The sequence below is a fragment of the Bos mutus genome, chromosome 17 (genome assembly GCF_027580195.1).
Source record: "Bos mutus isolate GX-2022 chromosome 17, NWIPB_WYAK_1.1, whole genome shotgun sequence".
Lineage (NCBI taxonomy): Eukaryota > Metazoa > Chordata > Mammalia > Artiodactyla > Bovidae > Bos > Bos mutus.
This window is the reverse complement of record NC_091633.1, coordinates 20,008,879-20,026,685: the sequence shown is the minus strand read 5'-3', so window position 1 is coordinate 20,026,685 and position 17,807 is coordinate 20,008,879. Positions and strand designations below refer to the sequence as shown.

Here is a 17,807-nt window from a genome sequence, read left to right as displayed (position 1 = left end):
ACACTCAGCAATACTCCATAAATGTAAACAGTAGCTGTAACCCTTGTAAATTGTCTCCTGGCTGTTTCAGACTTTCCTTTTGTGCATCTGACAGCTGGCGATGCCCCAACCACCATTTCTTCTACCAGAAAGAAAAGCCTTTGACAGGACCATCAGTGAGGGTGGAGTCATTTGCTAATCCTATGCCATTCCTTAGCTCTTAGGGTCAAGACAAGTTGACCCTGTCTTCCTGGGCACATCAGGCCCTGGGCACAGCTGCCCTGACTTCTGGCCACCACCCTGTCCTTGTCCCTTGGGGCACACATGTCACCCATGTGCCCACAATTTGCCCTCCAGCTTCACCTGGCCAAACCCAGGTCAGGCAGATGGACAGCATGGATGTGGCTCCAAGCATCCCATTGGTCCCCATCCTCCCCTCCTCCCAGTCTGGGCTGGTGGTTGCGTCCCCTTCATTCTGCTCAGTAACTTTAAAAATAACAAGAGTCGTCCCGTCTCCACTGTAATCCGACCCGAGTTGGATTCTGATCCATCAGAGCCTGGAGTAGGAGGACTCAGCACTTGAGAGCTGGGCACCCCAGTGCTGTGACTGCTCTGCCCCTACTCGCTGGGTAACCTCAGACCATCCTCTCTCCCTCCCTCTCTGGGCCTCGGTTTCCCCATCTGTACAATGTGGTTATGCCGGTGAGGAAGATAAACAGCTGGGCTCCCAGGTAGGTGGCTGGCCATCAAATGGGTTGACTTTACCCGAACTGGAGGGTGTCAGGAAGGGATTTCCTCAGTGGCTGGGAATCGGGGTGGGGAGACCTGGTGCAGCACCCCACCCCCAACCCTGCTCCTATGCTGGCCTCTGGCAGGTCTGCCTCCTCTCCCACTTCTGAATGCCAGCTCCTCCCCGAGGGCTAAAGGGACTCCTCATCCCCACCCCGAGGTGAGCTGCAGCCAAGGTGGCTGGCAGGGCCTTTGCAGCTGGGAGGCCTGCGGAGGCACCAGGCCAAGAGCATCCCTCCCCAGGCTCTGTCTCATGCTCACCCACTCACCGGCTCCCTGAGGCCTCTGCATTGCAGCAGACAGGAGCCTGAGTCGGCAGCCCTACTGGGGGTGGGACGAAGGTCTGCGCAGGGGGTTTTCTGTTCCCCCATCCCCACCTCCATCCCCTCCCCTGCCTCGGATTCCCCTCAACCCAGGCTTCCCTGAAGAGTCAGCTGCTGACGGGCAACCGTCTTCTCTAGGATGGACTTGAGTCTTCCTAGAAGAGCTGCAGTGACAGTAGAGCCCCTCAGGCTTGGGGACCATCACACCCCTGTGTCCCCTCTGCATCTCAGACCCTCCTGAGCATCATTAAAAGTCTTGCCTACCCGCCTCCCCGCCGCGAGGCTGGTTTGAAGAACCACGGTTTCGGAGTTGAGAGCCCAGATTTTAGAACTCAAAAGGCCTGGGTTCACATCCCAGCTCTGCTACCTCCTCCTAGCTGGGTGGCCTGGAGCAGATCACTTAACGTCTATGCGCCTTAGTTTTCTCACCGTAAAATGTGGATAACAATGAAACATGCCTCATAGGATTCTCGTGAGGGACGACTGCATGTAAACCACTCAAAACAGCGCCAGGCGCACAGTAACATCAGTGTCTGTGTTACTGCTCTTGCTGCTGTCCTCGGCGGTGTTGTCACTGTCCTCGGTTCTTCTCCTGGTGGAGCCCCCTCTCGTATAGGCTCTGTTCTCCTTTGATGAGCATTCTGTGTTTGCGCTTGCTGTATGTGTGTGTGTGTGTGTGTGTGTGTGTATACATATATACACACATTTATATGTGTGTATTTTTAAATTGAAGTATAATTGATGTTCAATGTTGTATTCATTTCTGGTGTACAGCAGTGATTCAGTTATATATATAGTCTTTTTCATATTCTTTTCCATTATGGCTTATTGCAAGATATTGGACATAGTTCCCTGTGCTATATAGCAGGTCCTTGTTTATTTTATATATCGTATCTGCTAGTCCCAAACTCCTAGTTTATCCCTCCCCCACCCCCTCTCCCCTTTGGTAACCACAAGTCTGTTCTCTTCGTCTGTGAGTCCATTTCTGTTTCGTTAATATTTGTGTCATATTTTAGATTCCACATATAAGTGACATCATGTGGTATTTGTCTTTCTGTTTCTGATTCACTTCACTTAGTGTGGTAATCTCTAGGTCTATCCACGTTCCTGCAAATGGCATTATTGCATTCTCTTTTATGGCTGAGTAGGAGAAGGCAATGGCACCCCACTCCAGTACTCTTGCCTGGAGAATCCCAGGGACGGGAGAGCCTGGTGGGCTGCCGTCTATGGGGTCGCACAAAGTCGGACACGACTGAAGCGACTTAGCAGCAGCAGCAGTATTCCGTTGTGTGTGTGTGTGTGTGTGTGTATGTATGTATATATACCACATCTTTATCCATTCATCTGTCAATGGACATTTAGGTTGCTTCCATGTCTTGGCTGTTGTAAGGACTTGCTATCTTGACAGGCATTTTAGCTTAGCGGTTTAGAGCCTAGCTTCTAAAACCAGACAGCTCTGGGTTCAAATCAGAGCTCCACTGCTCAACAGCTGTGTGATCTGGGGCAAGTTATTAGCTCCTCTGGGCCTCAGTTTCTCCATCAGCTAAGTGGGAATGATAGTGTAAATCTGACCAAGTTGTTGTGAGGGCTAAATAAGCGGACACATACAAAGCACGTGGCTCACATAAAAGCCACGGACACATACAAAGCACGTGGGACTGCTAGGAAGCGCTGTGCCTCGTAATCGTTTGCTCATAGTAATTGGACACCTGCTGTTGTGTCTGAGGTTGTGGGTCAGGTGCTGGGACCCTTCACACACTGGTATGAGTCCCGGCTCAGGCCTCTGTTACCAGAGCGACATGGGCCATGTGCTTTTGGCTCTCTGTGCCTCAGTTTCCCCAACTGTAAATGGGAATGTGGAAGCCCTGGCCTTCTGGAGTTGTGTGAGGTTTCTGGCATTCCAGAACATCCAGTCAGTCACCTTGATCTGAGCCTCGGAGCTGTGAGGGAGAGGGTCTCTCAGGCTGCCCCCCTGCCCCACTGCCCCATTCCCAGTTGCTATTCACAGCCACCCCTCCTGTTGCTCCATGCCTTTCTCCTCCTTTGGAGACTCTGGAGCTTTGCCTGTTTTGCAAATGGGGCATCAGAGACCCCCAGGTCTCCTTGTCTCCCTCAAGCACATCAACACATTCCTACCTCAGGGCTCTCGCCTGTCCACCTGTCCAAAATGCTTTCCCCCAGGTATGCACGTGGCAGACTCCCTCACCTCTTTCAGTCTTACTCAAGTGTTACCTTCACAGCAAAGTCTTCCCTGCACCCCCATTTAAAATTGCCCTCACATCCCTTACACCCAACTCTTCCCCCCAAGCCGTGTCTCTTAACACACGGTATCACTTACTAATTGTCTGTCTCTGACATGAATGTCCCATCTCCTCAAGAGCAGGGATCTTTGTTATTTGGGTTCACAGTTAAATCCCCAGCACAAGGACTTCCCTGGCGGTCCAGTGGCTAAGACTCAGCGCTCCCAGTGCAGGGGTCCAGGTTCAGTCCCTGGCTGGGGAACCCGACCCACATGCCCCAACTAAGAGCTTGAATGCTACAACTAAAAATCCTGCATGCTGCCGCTAAGACCCCGTGCAGGTAAATAAAGAATTTTTTTTTAATCCTCAGCACAAAGAACAGAGTCTGGCCCACAGAGGGCACTCAATAAATATTCCCTGAATGAGCGGAACCTTCCCCCTACCCCTGTGTAATTTGTCACTGCCATTTTACCGATGAGGAATCTGAGGCTCAGAGATGTCAAGTGACTTGCTCGAGGTCACACAGCCAGCAAGCAGCACGCCCTCACCCCTCACCCCACTGCCCCCTGCAGGTCTGGCCTCGCCCCGCAGACAATGGCCGTGCCCCCATGAGCTAGAGCCTGCCGCTCAGTGCCTGCCTACCCCCAGCCAGCAGGATGCGGCTGTGCAAGGCGGTGGTGGTGACCCTGGCCTTCATGAGCTTGGACGTCGGCATGACCACGGCCATCTACATCCTCAGCCACCTGGACCGCAGCCTGCTGGAGGACATCCGCCACTTCAACATCTTTGACTCGGTGCTGGACCTCTGGGCGGCCTGCGTGTACCGCAGCTGCCTGCTGCTGGGGGCCACCATTGGCGTGGCCAAGAACAGCACCCTGGGGCCCCGGAGGCTGCGGGCCTCGTGGACAGTCATCGCCCTCGTGTGCCTCTTCGGGGGCATCTACACCATGGTGAAGCTGCTGCTCTTCTCCGAGGTACGCAAGCCGGTCCGGGACCCGTGGTTCTGGGCCCTCTTCGTGTGGACCTACATCTCACTCGCTGCCTCCTTCCTGCTCTGGTGGCTGCTGTCCACGGTGCGGCCGGACACCAAGGCCCTCGGGCGGGGCGCCGGGGCCGAGGGCGAGGGCGAGGGCGAGGGCGAGGGCTTCCCCGGCGAGGACCGGCCTGCACCCGAACAGGCATCCGGGGCCACGCTGCAGAAGCTGCTGTCCTACACCAAGCCCGACATTGCCTTCCTCGTGGCGGCCTCCTTCTTCCTCATCGTGGCGGCTCTGGGTAAGTGCCGGCCCACGGGGCCTGGTGGGCACCCAGGGAATATGTTTGGGGGGTGTGACCACCTCTTCTTTCCTCTCAAGTTTTTTTTTTAATACAATTTTTTAAATTTTTATTTGTTTATGTATTTTGGGCTGTGCCAGGTCTTTGTTGCTGTGCAGGCTTTTCTTTAGTTGTGGCAAGCGGGGGCTACTCTGGTCGCGGTGCACAGGGTTCTTGTTTCGGTGGCTTCCCTGGTCGTGGAGCACAGGCTTTAGGCACGCATGCTGCAGTAGTTGCGGCTCCCGGGCTCTAGAGCACAGGCTCAGTAGCGCAAGGGCTTGGCTGCTCCGCGGCATGTGGGATCTTCCTGGAGCAGGTATCTAACCCGCATCTCCTGAATTGGCAGGCAGATTCTTTACTACTGAGCCACCAGGGAAGCCCTGTCCTCTCCAGTTTTAATATCTTCCCTCCATGGTTCAAACATCAAATTAATACGCAAAGATAAACATTGAGTGTTTCGCCCTAATTCTGCCCCTGACAATCCTAAATCCCCCTGCCCAGGGCTAACTACAGGAAATGGTTCCAGCAACTTCCAAATGGGCAGGAAACCACTGTTATTCATTTCTTATATATGCTTCCAGTGTTTCTTTCGGAGAAGGCGATGGCACCCCACTCCACTACTCTTGCCTGGAAAATCTCATGGGCGGAGGAGCCTGGTGGGCTGCAGTCCACAGGGTCGCTAAGAGTCGGACACGACTGAGCGACTTAACTTTCATGCATTGGAGAAGGAAATGGCAACCCACTCCAGTGTTCTTGCCTGGAGAATCCCAGGGATGGGGGAGCCTGGTGGGCTGCCGTCTATGGGGTCGCACAGAGTCGGACATGGCTGAAGCGACTTAGCAGCAGCAGTCAGTGTTTCTTTATACAGCTATAAGCAAAGAAGTCTCTCTCCCCCCACCTTTTGCACTCTAGTCTGTGTCTTGCTTTTCTCACTTAATATATCCTGGGGACTTTCCTGCTGGTCCAGTGGTTAAGATTCTGAGCTTCCAATGCAACGGCACGTGTTCAGTCCCTGGTAGGGAAACTAAGATCCCACATGCTGCGCTGTTGTTGTTCAGTCAGAGTTTGTGTCTGACTCTTTGCAGTCCCATGGATTGCAGCATGCCAGGCTCCTCTGTCCTCCACTATCTTCCAGAGTTGCTCAAATTCATGTCCACTGAGTCAATGATGTCATCTAAATGTCTCATCCTCTGCACCCCCTTCTCCTTTTAGCTGTCTTTCCCAGCATCAGGGTCTTTTCCAATGAGTCGGTTCTTTGCATCAAGTGGCCAAAGTATTGGAGCATCGATGCTCGCTTCAGCAGCACGTATACAAAGTATTAGAGCTTCAGCTTCAGCATCAGTCCTTCCAATGAATATTCAGGGTTTATTTCCTTTAGAACTGACTTGTTTGTTCTTGCTATGCAGTGCAACCATATAAAACAATAACAACAACAATATATCCTAGAATTTTCCCAGTTAGTTCCTCATTTCGTTTTTGACTGCATAATATTCCACTGTGTGACTGTACCATAGATTATTTAGTCAATCTCCTGTTATAGGACTCTTGGGTGGTTTTGAGTCTGTTTTTTTCTTGTTTATACACATTTCCTATAAATGTGAATATACCTAAAGAAGTCATCCTATAGATAAGTGGCACTTCTGGGTTCAAAGCATTTTTTATAATGAAGCAGAATAGAGCCATCAGGGTATGTAGTCTGTGATGAGCTTCAGTTCAGTTCAGTCACTTAGTCATGTCCAGCTCTTTGCAACCCCATGAATTGCAGCATGCCAGGCCTCCCTGTCCAGGGAGTAAACTCCCTCCCAGAGTTTACTCAAACTCAAAGAGTCGGTGATGCCATCCAGCCATCTCATCCTCTGTCGTCCCCTTTTCCTCCTGCCCCCAATCCCTCCCAGCATCAGAGTCTTTTCCAATGAGTCAACTCTTCGCATGAGGTGGCCAAGGTATTGGAGTTTCAGCTTTAGCATTGTTCATTGTTCATTCTTCCAATGAACATCCAGGACTGATCTCCTTTAGAATGGACTGGTTGGATCTCCTTGCAGTCCAAGGGACCCTCATGAGTCTTCTCCAACACCACAGTTCAAAAGCATCAATTCTTCAGCACTCAGCTTTCTTCACAGTCCAACTCTCACATCCATACATGACCACTGGAAAAACCATAGCCTTGACTAGATGGACCTTTGTTGGCAAAGTAATGTCTCTGCTTTTGAATATCCTATCTAGGTTGGTCATAACTTTCTTTCCAACGAGTAAGCGTCTTTTAATTTCATGGCTGCAATCACCATCTGCAGTGATTTTGGAGCCCCCAAAATAAAGTCTGACACTGTTTCCACTGTTTCCCCATCTATTTCCCATGAGGTGATAGGACCAGATCCATGATCTTAGTTTTCTGAATGTTGAGCTTTAAGCCAACTTTTTCACTCTCCTCTTTCACTTTCATCAAGAGGCTCTTTAGTTTCTCTTCACTTTCTGCCATAAGGGTGGTGTCATCTGTATATCTGAGGTGAATGATATTTCTCCTGGCAATCTTGATTCCAGCTTGTGCTTCTTCCAGCCCAGCGTTTCTAATGATGTACTCCGCATATAAGTTAAATAAGCAGGGTGACAATATACAGCCTTGATGGACTCCTTTTCCTATTTGGAACCAGTCTGTTGTTCTATGTCCAGTTCTAACTGTTGCTTCCTGACCTGCATATAGGTTTCTCAAGAGGCAGGTCAGGTGATCTGGTATTCCCATGTCTTTCAGAATTTTCCACAGTTTATTGTGGTCCCCATAGTCAAAGGCTTTGGCATAGTCAATAAAGCAGAAATAGATGTTTTTCTGGAACTCTCTTGCTTTTTCAATGGTCCAATGGATGTTGGCAATTTGATCTCTGGTTCCTCTGCCTTTTCTAAAACCAGCTTAAGCTGATGAGCTTAATTTGCATGAAACTTTTATCCTAGTTGTGTGCACCTGTGTGTGTGTCCTGGTTGGTGATATAAATGATATCTGTTACTCTGGTCTGGTCCGAACAGTTTGAAAGTGCCACTTCAGCAACACAGTGGGAAGATGACATCGCAGGGTGGAAACTCTGTGGGTTCTGGGGGTGACAAGGCCCAGGTACCAATTCCATTCCTGCTCCAGGCCTGGCTGTGTGACTGTGGGCGGATGATCCAACCTTTCATAGATTCACATCTTTTTTCTGTGAAATTGGGGTTGCTAGCATCCTCATTCCAAGATGTTGTAAAGTTGGAATAAAGACAGAGAGGAGTGGGACATCCCTGGCGATCCAATGGTTAAGACTCCAAACTTCCAGTGCAAGAGTCATGGGTTCAATCCCTGATCGGGGAACTAAGATCCCACATGCCACGAGGCACAGGCAAACAAACAAACAAAAAGGACTGGAAGGAGAAGGAGAGGTACAGAGCTCGTTACCTCCGGTAAGTACCGGGATGTTCACTCCTGTGAGTTGTTACATATTTAACTCACAGAGGGACAGAGTCTGGGAGCAGCCACAGAGCCACAGTGATCTTAGAGAGAACTGGCGAGCCCTCAAGCCCCTTTCCATGTACCATCTACCCTCTGTCCTCTCAGTTCCAGCCCCTTGACCACTGTGTGATTTTAGGCACGTCTGCTTGTCTGTAAAATGGGCATCTCAGCAGTTGTGAGGTTCAGTGAGCTCATACAAGTAGGCTGCCTTGGACCACTCCTGGCACATAGGAAGCTCCCAGTAAGTTTTAGTGGCCGTGAGTACTGAGATGACCCCTTGTCATTTAACCAGACTGGTTCTCCTCCTCATGCTACAAGGTCAGCAGTCTGCTCGTGAGCAGCATATTCTATTGACCCTGGTCCTTAGCTACAGCTTTGGTGACAGGAGTATCTTGGGTCTACTTTGCTGCCTCCCCTAGCAGGCTTGGAGCCCCTTGGGGTCAGAGGTCAGGTCTGACTCCTTCAGGGCCCCCAGTACCGGGCACAGAATCAGACTCACTGAGCAGATGAATGAGTGAACGGCCATCCTGCCCATGTTGGCAGCTGTCTCCCACACGGCCTTGTTTCCCCCGCCTGCCAGGGTGCTGTGGTCAGCGGTTGTGCGCTCAGGGATACAGATGTCCTAAAACACAGCCGAGCAGATTGTGCCAGCCCGTAGGGTTATGTTGAGGTCAAGGGCTTCAACTTGAGAACAGGCCCCCAACTTCACTCATGGTTTTATTTTTTTGGCCACACCACACAGCATCTGGGATCTTAGTTCCCCAACCAGGGATCAAAGCTGCACCCCCTGCCTCGGAAGTGTAGGTTTTTAACCACTGGACCACCAGGGAAGTCTCAGATAGTTTTAGTTGAGTTTACTTACTATGGCCAAACTTCAGTGTCTCATCCTGTAATGAGGGCTTTGTCAGGGTTTTGTGAATTTTTTTTTTTTTTGGCTGCACCGCAGGGCATCTTAATTCCCTGACCAGGGATTGAACTTGTCCGCAGGGCATCTTAGTTCCCAGACCGGGGATTGAACTTGTATCCCCTGCAGTGGAAGTGCAGAGTCCTAACCACTGGACCACCAGGGAGGTCCCAGATTATTGTGAAAATTAAATGAGGTGAAGCAAAGTGCCTGGCAAAACTAGGTACTTCACAAAAGTTAGAGACTATGGTTATTGGTCTTCCCAGGTGATGCAGTGGTAAAGAATCTGCCTGCCAATGCAGAAGACATGAGTTCAATTCCTGAGTTGACAGGATCCCCTGGAAGGGAATGACAACCCACTCCAGTATTCTTGGAGAATTCCATGGACAGAAGAGCCTGGCAGGTTACAGTCCATGGGGTTACAAAGAGTTGGACACAACTGAGCGACCGAGCACGCATGCACACACACTGTGATTAACAATTATTTTTCAATCAGTAAGCATCCAGTAGGGCCCAGATTTTTCTGAAACCTTATAATCTAAAAGGAAAACTGCCCATTGTGTGAAAAAAAGATTAATTTTAGTGATGAGTGTCTCCCTCAATTCTTTAGTACGGATTTCACAGCAACCTAACTATAATAACCTTAGGCAAACGACTTAACTTTTCTGACCCCCACTTACCTCATCTGTAAAATGGGAAGAATGATAATACTACACTTATAGGATTATTGGGAGGCATTTGAGACTTGAAAGAGGTGAAGGAGCTGCTATCTGGGGTAACAGTGGTCCAGGCAGAGGGAACAGCCTATGCAAAGGTCCTGAGGCAGAAAGCTGCCTGATTATTAAAGGAAAAGTAGAGAGAGTAAAGGGAGAATAGAAGTTAGTAGCTCAGTACCAGGGCCAGCCATGCAGGGGGTGTCAGCCACTGTGAGGACTTTGATCCAGGATGAGACGATCTGACTTGGGTTTCACAAGGTCCTGCTGTCTGCTGGGAGTGGAGAACAGGTTGATGAGGACAAAGGTGGCGGCAAGGAGAACCAAGACTTAGTTGAGACCATCCAAAGGACGTTGACAAAGCCAGGGGGGACAGTAGAGGGAGAGGCAGCAAATTCTGGAAGTATTTTGAAAGTAGAGCCACAAGATTTGCTGGCAGACCGGAGAGTTTCACCTGGTTCTTGGGCAGATTCAACAAAAGAGTTTGCCTACCTGCTTACTAGTTCAGCGCCCCCACCCAGCAAGGGCTCCACGAACGTCTGTGGCGGTTAATACCATCACTGGTGCTTGTTGGACCGAAAATTCTGCTGGAGCTCCTCAGGCCCTTTACTTCCCCGTGGGTAAACTGAGGCAGAGATTCAGCTGGGGCAGAACTTCTGGCTGGAGACCCCATCTGGCCAAGGGCAGAGGAGATGGAGGCCAGCTTCGTAGCCACCCTGTGGTTCCTGCGCCAAGACCAGCAGAGGGCGCCAGAACCCCACGGAAGGCCTCACTGTCTTGGCTGAGCCAGTAGTGCAGCGCGGACTGGGGAGGGACCCACCAGACCTGCACAGGGCATTGGTTGACTTTTATTGTGCGCTTCCTCTATGCCTGGTGCTGACCCAGGCTGTGGCTGCTGAAAGAGCGGCAGTGAAAACTGGACATAGTCTGGTCTGACCACCTCCCGTTTCGTGTCCATCATTTCCATGAGAGTGGGCCATTCATTCCAAGTTATTGGGAGGGAAGGCACAAGGAATGAGTCCCAGACTGGAAGCTGGTTTGGGTTTGCATCCTGCCATCCTCTTAATTGCTGTGTGATGTCAAGCAAGTTACTCAGCCCCTCTGAGTCTCCCATTCCACCTCAGTGAAATGGGGATGACATCTCTGCCGGATGCCCCTTTCCCTCCGCCACACCCAGGATCGATGTGAAGATACAGTGAGACACATGGGTAAGAAATTATCTGGCAAGCTGTAAAGTGCCCGACTAAGAGCAGTGGGGTGGCGGTTCTAGCATTGCTCAGAAGCAGAACATCAACATCTTCTGAGCTTCTAGAATTTGGACTCTGAACCCTCTGGCAGAGAGAAGAAAGAAGTGAACTTTTGTGGCTCTCAGCCATCAATTGGTGGTCTGACTGGGTGAGCCTCAGCTCATCTTTTCGGTCCACTTTCTTCACCTGTAAAATGGATGATAACAGGGTCACCTTCTGAGTCCTCGTGCAGAGAGGATGAACTATCACCCAGGAGCCCCATGGCTCTGTGTTCTCCATGTCTGGGAGCCATTATTCATGATAACAGGATCCAATCAGTATAAACTGAATAACTCACATTTCCCATGTTCCTGATCTCTGAAAAGAGGGGGCCCCCTCCCCGCTTCCCCGCCTGGCTACTAAGCAGGAATTTGCAGAAAGAGAAAACCCCACGAGTGGAGTAGGCAGTGAGGGTAGTCTGGGGGCTTCCAGAGCCCCCTCCTGGCTGCAGACGCCCCCATGAGCCTGCCCTGTCTCCGGCAGGAGAGACCTTCCTTCCCTACTACACTGGCCGGGCCATCGATGGCATCGTCATCCAGAAAAGCATGGAGCAGTTCAGCGCGGCCGTCATCGTCATGTGTGTGCTGGCCATCGGCAGGTAGCGACCCCTGCCTGCCCCCACCCACCAGGCCTGCAGTTGCGAACGGGGATGAGGTTGCTCCTGAGAGGAAAAGGGGCCACGGAGGCCCAAGAAACGCCCCTTGGGATGGGAGGCTAAGGCCTGTCCCTCAGCTGGTCCCCATGGTAACCAACAACCCAGCTACTGGCTTAGTTCTGCCCATTTGGTTGAGCCCCACCCTAGAGCCACACCCCTCTTGTCCCTAAAAATGACTTCAGTCCTCGGGGTTCCCCTTTCAGCACCACCCCACCCCCAGCTGTTTTCCAGGCAGGAAACAAGGGCCAGCTTTGTCTGTGCTGTTCTGGAAAGGCAAGAGGCCTGATGGGTGGAGCTGGGCTTCTCGCCCACAGTGAAAGAAGTCCCCCCTGTGCCCTCACCTTGGGGGCTCCTGTTGGGAACAGGGTGACCCCCTGGCAGTGCCAGCCCCAGAGAGTGGGCTCAAGGTTGGGGTCCCTCGCCCCTGCGAAGGCCCTGGCCTGCCAGCAGTGGGGAGGGAGCAGTGGGGGGCAGGGGTCAGTTGCCGGAAGGACGTCGTGCTATACATAACATCTCTTATCTGCAATTAGCTCATTTGCCGCAGGTATTCGGGGCGGCATTTTTACCCTCATATTTGCCAGACTGAACATTCGTCTCCGTAACCGTCTCTTCCGCTCGCTGGTGTCTCAGGAGACAAGCTTCTTTGACGAGAATCGCACAGGTTGGTCTTCCCGGGGGCCTCGGGCGACCTGGGGCTGGGCCCGGCCAGGTGGGCCTGCCCCGCATTGAGGATTTAACTGAGTGAATCAGTGCTCTCAGTCTGCTGACTCTCCCTGCCATCCAGTTCAGGGTGGGGATGCCCCTGGTGGCTGGCGTGGGCCTCCAGCCCCCCTGAGCCCTGGGGAGCTGGTCTGAGGTTTTGCTGCGAGCTGTGGCCACTCTAGGACCCTGGCCAGGCCACCCTGTCCCTGAAGCAACCAAGGCCTCACCTCCTGCTGGCTTGTGGGACGCACATGGGCCAGGACTCCCCCGGCCTGTGGGGGTGAGCAGGGCAGAGAGACAGGACAGAACAGGGGGCCGAGATCCAGTCTCTGAGGCAGCCCAGCCTGGGTGCAGGCCCCATCCCTGACTTCACCTCTCTGAGCCTCTGTTTTCTCCTCCGTAAGATGGGAACAATAACAGGAGCTGCCCCACGGGATTGTTGTCAAGGTCTTAGCCCAGTATCCAGCCATCAGTAAGGGGCGGTCTGGTCCTCTCTCTTCCATAGCTCAGATGGTTATTACCATAAGGCTGAAGAGGGGAGTGGCCCCTCTGCCAGTGACAGGGAGGGGCCACGGGTTCAGCTCTGGCTCAGTCACAGCCATGCTGTGCGGCACTGAGCAAGACTCTTCCCCTCTCTGAGCCTCAGCTGCCTCCTCTGTGCTCTGGGAGATGCTGAAGCTGAAACCAGATGCTGGTGATAAAGGCTGGACTCAGAGCAGCCTTCAGGGCCGTCGACTCACCCTGTCCCCACTGCAGACCAGCCCAGAAGACAGGGAAGGTCCAAGTTCCCCAAGGGTCCCCCGCCCCCGCCCTCAGTGGCCCTGTTACTGCAGAGGGAGCTGAGAGGCCTGTGTTCCAGGGGACCTCATCTCCCGCCTCACCTCGGACACCACCATGGTCAGCGACCTGGTCTCCCAGAACATCAACATCTTCCTGCGGAATACGGTTAAGGTCACAGGTGTGGTGGTCTTCATGTTCAGCCTCTCGTGGCAACTCTCCTTGGTCACCTTCATGGGTTTCCCCATCATCATGATGGTGTCCGACATCTACGGCAAGTACTACAAGGTAGGCCCCGCCTGATCCCCACTGGGGTCCCCCACCAGCAGCTCTCAAATGATCCCTTAGGGTGGGCTCAGAGGGCTGCTGGGGGCCAGCGAGGGACTTGTCTTAAAACTGAGTTTGCATTCAGTCATTCATTCAGTCATTCAATAAATGTTTCCTGAGCACCTACTAAGTCCCAGGCACTGGGATACATCAATCAGACAGGACCTCTGTTCCCATGGAGCTTATATTCTAATAGAGCCAGCCAATAAATAGCAACAATGATAATGATGGAAATATATAATACAGTCATAGCTGAGTTGGTAAAGAATCTACCTGCAATGCAGTAGACCCGGGTTCGATTCCTGGGTCGGGAAGATCCCCTGGAGAAGGAAATGGCAACCCAGTCCAGTATTCTTGCCTGGAGAATCCCATGGACAGAGGAGCCTGCAGTCCATGGGGTCACAAGAGTCAGACACGACTTAATGACTAGAGGTATATATAATACAATAAAAGTTGGAGGAGATAAGGAGATAAATGAAAAGAAATAGCATAATAGAGAGCATTGGATTGGTTGCAGTTTTATTTTATTTTTAAAGCTAAATGTCTTTTGCTATCCTTTTTTAAAGTTTTTATTTATTTTGGTTTTGGCTGCGCTGCATCTTCATGGCTGAGCTTGGGCTCTCTCATTGTGGTGAGCAGGGACCATTTCTAGTTGTGGTGTACGGGCTTCTCATTGCAGGGCTGCTCTTGTTGCAGAGCACGGGCTCTGGGGTGCAGGCTCAGTAGTTGTGCTGCACAGGCTTAGCTGCCGCAAGACATGTGGGATCTTCCTGGACGATGGATGGAACCTGTGTCCCCTGCATTGGCAGGTGGATCCTTAACCACTGGACCACCAGGGAAGTCCCAGGCTGCAATTTTAAGCTGGTCTTTCTGAGAAGGTGGCCTTTGAGTAAAGAGGTGGACATATTGGGGAAGCTCGTTCCAAGCAGAGGGCACGGCCACTGCAAAGGCCTTGAGGTGGGACCGTGACTGGCGTGTTTGAGGTGCCTCAGGAAGGCTGGTGAGGCCGGAACCAGAAGTGAGGAGAGAGCCGGGAGGTGATGGGTAGATGGTATAGGCCTTTGTGGGAAGTTTGGGCTTCACTGCATGCAAAGTTTTCTCTCTTTCTATAGAGTGTATTTTCAAGGTTGGGGCGGGGGGTGGAGGCACCCAGGCCCCCATGATCGAGGCCCTCACCCACGATGCAGTGATGGGCAAGCAGCAGTCCCCTCTGGCTGCCCCCAGCACTGCCGTCAGAAGGATCAGCCTGTAAGCGAGGCCCCGGCCTCAGCTTCCTCCTGCTTCCCACAGTGGTGGGTGCCTCTGAGCTCTCAGGGCCCCGGGGTGGGTGCAGGCAGGTGCAGGCAGCCCCTTCCCCAGTGATCCAGGCCTGAGGGGGACAGGGGTGCTCCTGAGCAGGGCGCTTGGACCCTGAGGTTCCCACTTGGTCAGGACCCTTAGTGCCCACGGCCTGAGGCCAGCACCTAAATGAATCCATTACCCACAGCCCACTGTGTCACCCTCCTGCAGAGCCCAATCACCCAGGAGGGCCCTCTCCCCCGCAGCTCTGGATCACTGGCCTCGCTGTTTTCATCCCAGAGGAGGGAAAGTAAATATATGAGTTGGAGTCAGCAGTTTCCCTTCCACCCCACCCTTCCTGCCTTCCTGCCAGCCCCTGGGAGGGGCCAGGAAGCCCTGGAGCGCTCCGCATCACAGCAGCCCTGCCTCTGTGCATGCCTCAGGCTCCACCTTCAGGTTCAGGGGTGCGGCCTCAAGCAAGCCCTGTTTAGGTCTCGTACCTGTACCCCATGTACAGGATGCCATCACTGAGTCATCGCCACAAGCCACACACATCGTCCACAGCCAGACGTGACTCAAGGCAGTGTGGCTCCTCCCGGGTGCCTGAGCCTGAGTACACTGCGTCCTTCTGAGGGCCGGGGCGTGACTCGCAGGTCACGAGACATGCCAAGGAGCCTCCTGGGCAGCCTTCCTGGCTGGTGTGAAGTTCTGAGTGTGGTAGCTGTCGCAGAGCCTGAATAGCGAGGCCCAGGGACTGCTTCCGGAACTCTGTGGGCAGCAGTCCAGTGGTCATGTACTTGGAACCACTTCTCAGCCATCCATCTCCAGGTATAAGCACACGATGTGGGCAGATTTCATAGCCTGTGACCTCCACCACCATCTAGAACTCAGCTAAGAGTTCTGGAATCTCTGTGCTAGTTTTCAGTCTCTCACATAATGTATGTTTCTGGATGTAAATGGTGACTCCTTAATAGGTAGTGTTTCTTGTGCAGTATACAACCTGAACAACCATCCAGAGCATCCCTGCTCTTATGCCAGCTCAGGATCAGGTATCAAGACTCGTTTTCTGAGAAGATTATGTATGGTCATGCATAACTTCCTCTGAATACTAGAGATAACTTCACGATCAGTGGCCCATCCCTCAGGAGATAGAGGCTCAGGAGCTCACCCCCAAATCCCAGCTGGAGTCTGTTGTCTGAGCTCAGCAAATCATGCTAGAAGGAGATGGGGGAGGAAGGGGAGCTAGGTCTCATCCCCTTGTCCCTGGAACTCCCTGCATAGATCTGACACCAACTAAAGACAGAAAACCCCAGAGAGACCTGGGGCTCGGGCAGAGGGTGTGCCTGTCTGTTTTGAGGTCTCCTCCTCTTTGTCCCCACTCCCACCCATAGAGGCTCTCCAAAGAGGTCCAGAGTGCCCTGGCCAGAGCCAGCAGCACGGCCGAGGAGACCATCAGCGCCATGAAGACAGTGCGGAGCTTTGCCAACGAGGAGGAGGAGGCAGAGGTGTACTCGCGGAAGCTGCAGCAGGTGTACAAGCTGAACAGGAAGGAAGCCGCAGCCTACATGTACTACGTCTGGGGCAGCGGGGTACGTGCCCCCAGCCTGGGCAGGTCTGACACAAAGACGGGGGACCCCTTAGTCAGTACATTAGCCCAGGTCCCTGCATGCTGGTGTGACACTTGACTCTGTCCCGACTTTCTGCTTGTCCTCAGAGGATCTTTCTGGAAAGAAATGTAGACTCCTGTGAATGTCCGCCCAGGACACCCCTTCTTACCTCTCACCTGGGTGTGGGGTGGCTGGGCAGGAACTTTCTTTTCCCTGTTGGGGAGACACCCCTGCCAAGGTGGGGAGTCACCCCGAAGCCACCTGGGGATGCGACCTGGGCGGCTTCCCGGCAGGTCCTAGAGTGTCCGGCTCACTCCCTGGGGACGCGTTCCAGCCCCTCCTGGAGAAGAAGCATGTGGGGCCTGTCACTGTGTGCTGGCCACACCCGAGGGTGGGCTGTCGGGAAAGAGCTGGGGTAGGCATGAGGAGGGTTTGGGATATAGGGCAAGGAAGGAGCCGGTGGTCTACAGACAAGCAGGGGATAAGGACCTTCTGGGACCTCCCCCCACCCAGGGCAATCCCTCCTCAAAAGTGTCCAGCCAGAGGGGAGAAAGGCCTGGAATCCAGCCAGCCAAGTCTCCTGGCAATCTGCCCACCAGCAAGGGCGCCTCTTGCTGCTTGTGCAAAGGCACTGTGGTCCAGCTGTAGGTCTAGTTCCGACCCAGCATCACTGGCTTGGAATGAGGAGGGGCAGATAGGGACCCCGAGTGGGTTGTGTCACGGGTATGCAGGTTCCACTCCTCTCACAGACACTCCCCCGGCACCAGAGGGGGCAGGAAGCAAGCACACCCCAGACACAGCCCCTCCTTCCTGGTAATACTGACCTCATCTGCTTGGCCTGGCTTGCGGTGTGACCTTAGCCAAGGGACTCAGCCTCTCTGAACCACGCTCTTCCCAATAAGAAGGAGACGAATAGCTCCAGCTTGGCCTCGCTGAGGCGCTTGGGAACTGTGTGTGTGTGTGTGTGTGTGTGTGTGTGTGTACGCCAGGGCCTGACAAAGAAAGCCTTGTTCCCGACCAGGCTCATGGCCTGTTCCAGCAGGGGGCCTTTGTAGGGAAGAACTCCCTAGTTGGGGTGGGGAGGGTGTGAGTGACAGAGGGGCACCAGCTCGTGGGAGGCCGTCCCTGCCGCTGGCTGGACGTGCAGTTTGTGACTGTGAGTGCAGAGTCCACAGCTGCTCTCACCTCCCCTGCAGCCTGTGGGGCGGGGGGACAGAGGGAATGGGGTTGTGGACCTAAGTCAAGGCCCCGCCGTGAGTCAGACTCTGCTTTCCGTCTGCCCTCCAGCTCACGCTGCTTGTGGTCCAGGTCAGCATCCTCTACTACGGGGGCCACCTCGTCATCTCGGGGCAGATGACCAGTGGCAACCTCATCTCCTTCATCATCTATGAGTTTGTCCTGGGAGACTGTATGGAGGTGAGGGGCTGGCTGGGGGAGGGAGGGG

General features: G+C 53.1%; 1 protein-coding gene across 3 annotated transcripts in view; it reads left to right on the top strand.

The window, feature by feature from the left end:
- Positions 1–17,807, top strand: part of ABCB9 (ATP binding cassette subfamily B member 9) — a 41,960-nt gene that overhangs the window by 13,423 nt on the left and 10,730 nt on the right. For all 3 annotated transcript variants that reach the window (XM_070386269.1, XM_070386268.1, XM_070386267.1), the window contains exons 2-7: positions 3,904–4,606; positions 11,501–11,615; positions 12,203–12,333; positions 13,234–13,439; positions 16,148–16,345; positions 17,651–17,779. In XM_070386269.1, coding sequence (XP_070242370.1) covers positions 3,988–4,606; positions 11,501–11,615; positions 12,203–12,333; positions 13,234–13,439; positions 16,148–16,345; positions 17,651–17,779 — 1,398 coding nt within the window. In that variant the 5' untranslated portion in view covers positions 3,904–3,987. The remainder of the gene's footprint in view (positions 1–3,903; positions 4,607–11,500; positions 11,616–12,202; positions 12,334–13,233; positions 13,440–16,147; positions 16,346–17,650; positions 17,780–17,807) is intronic.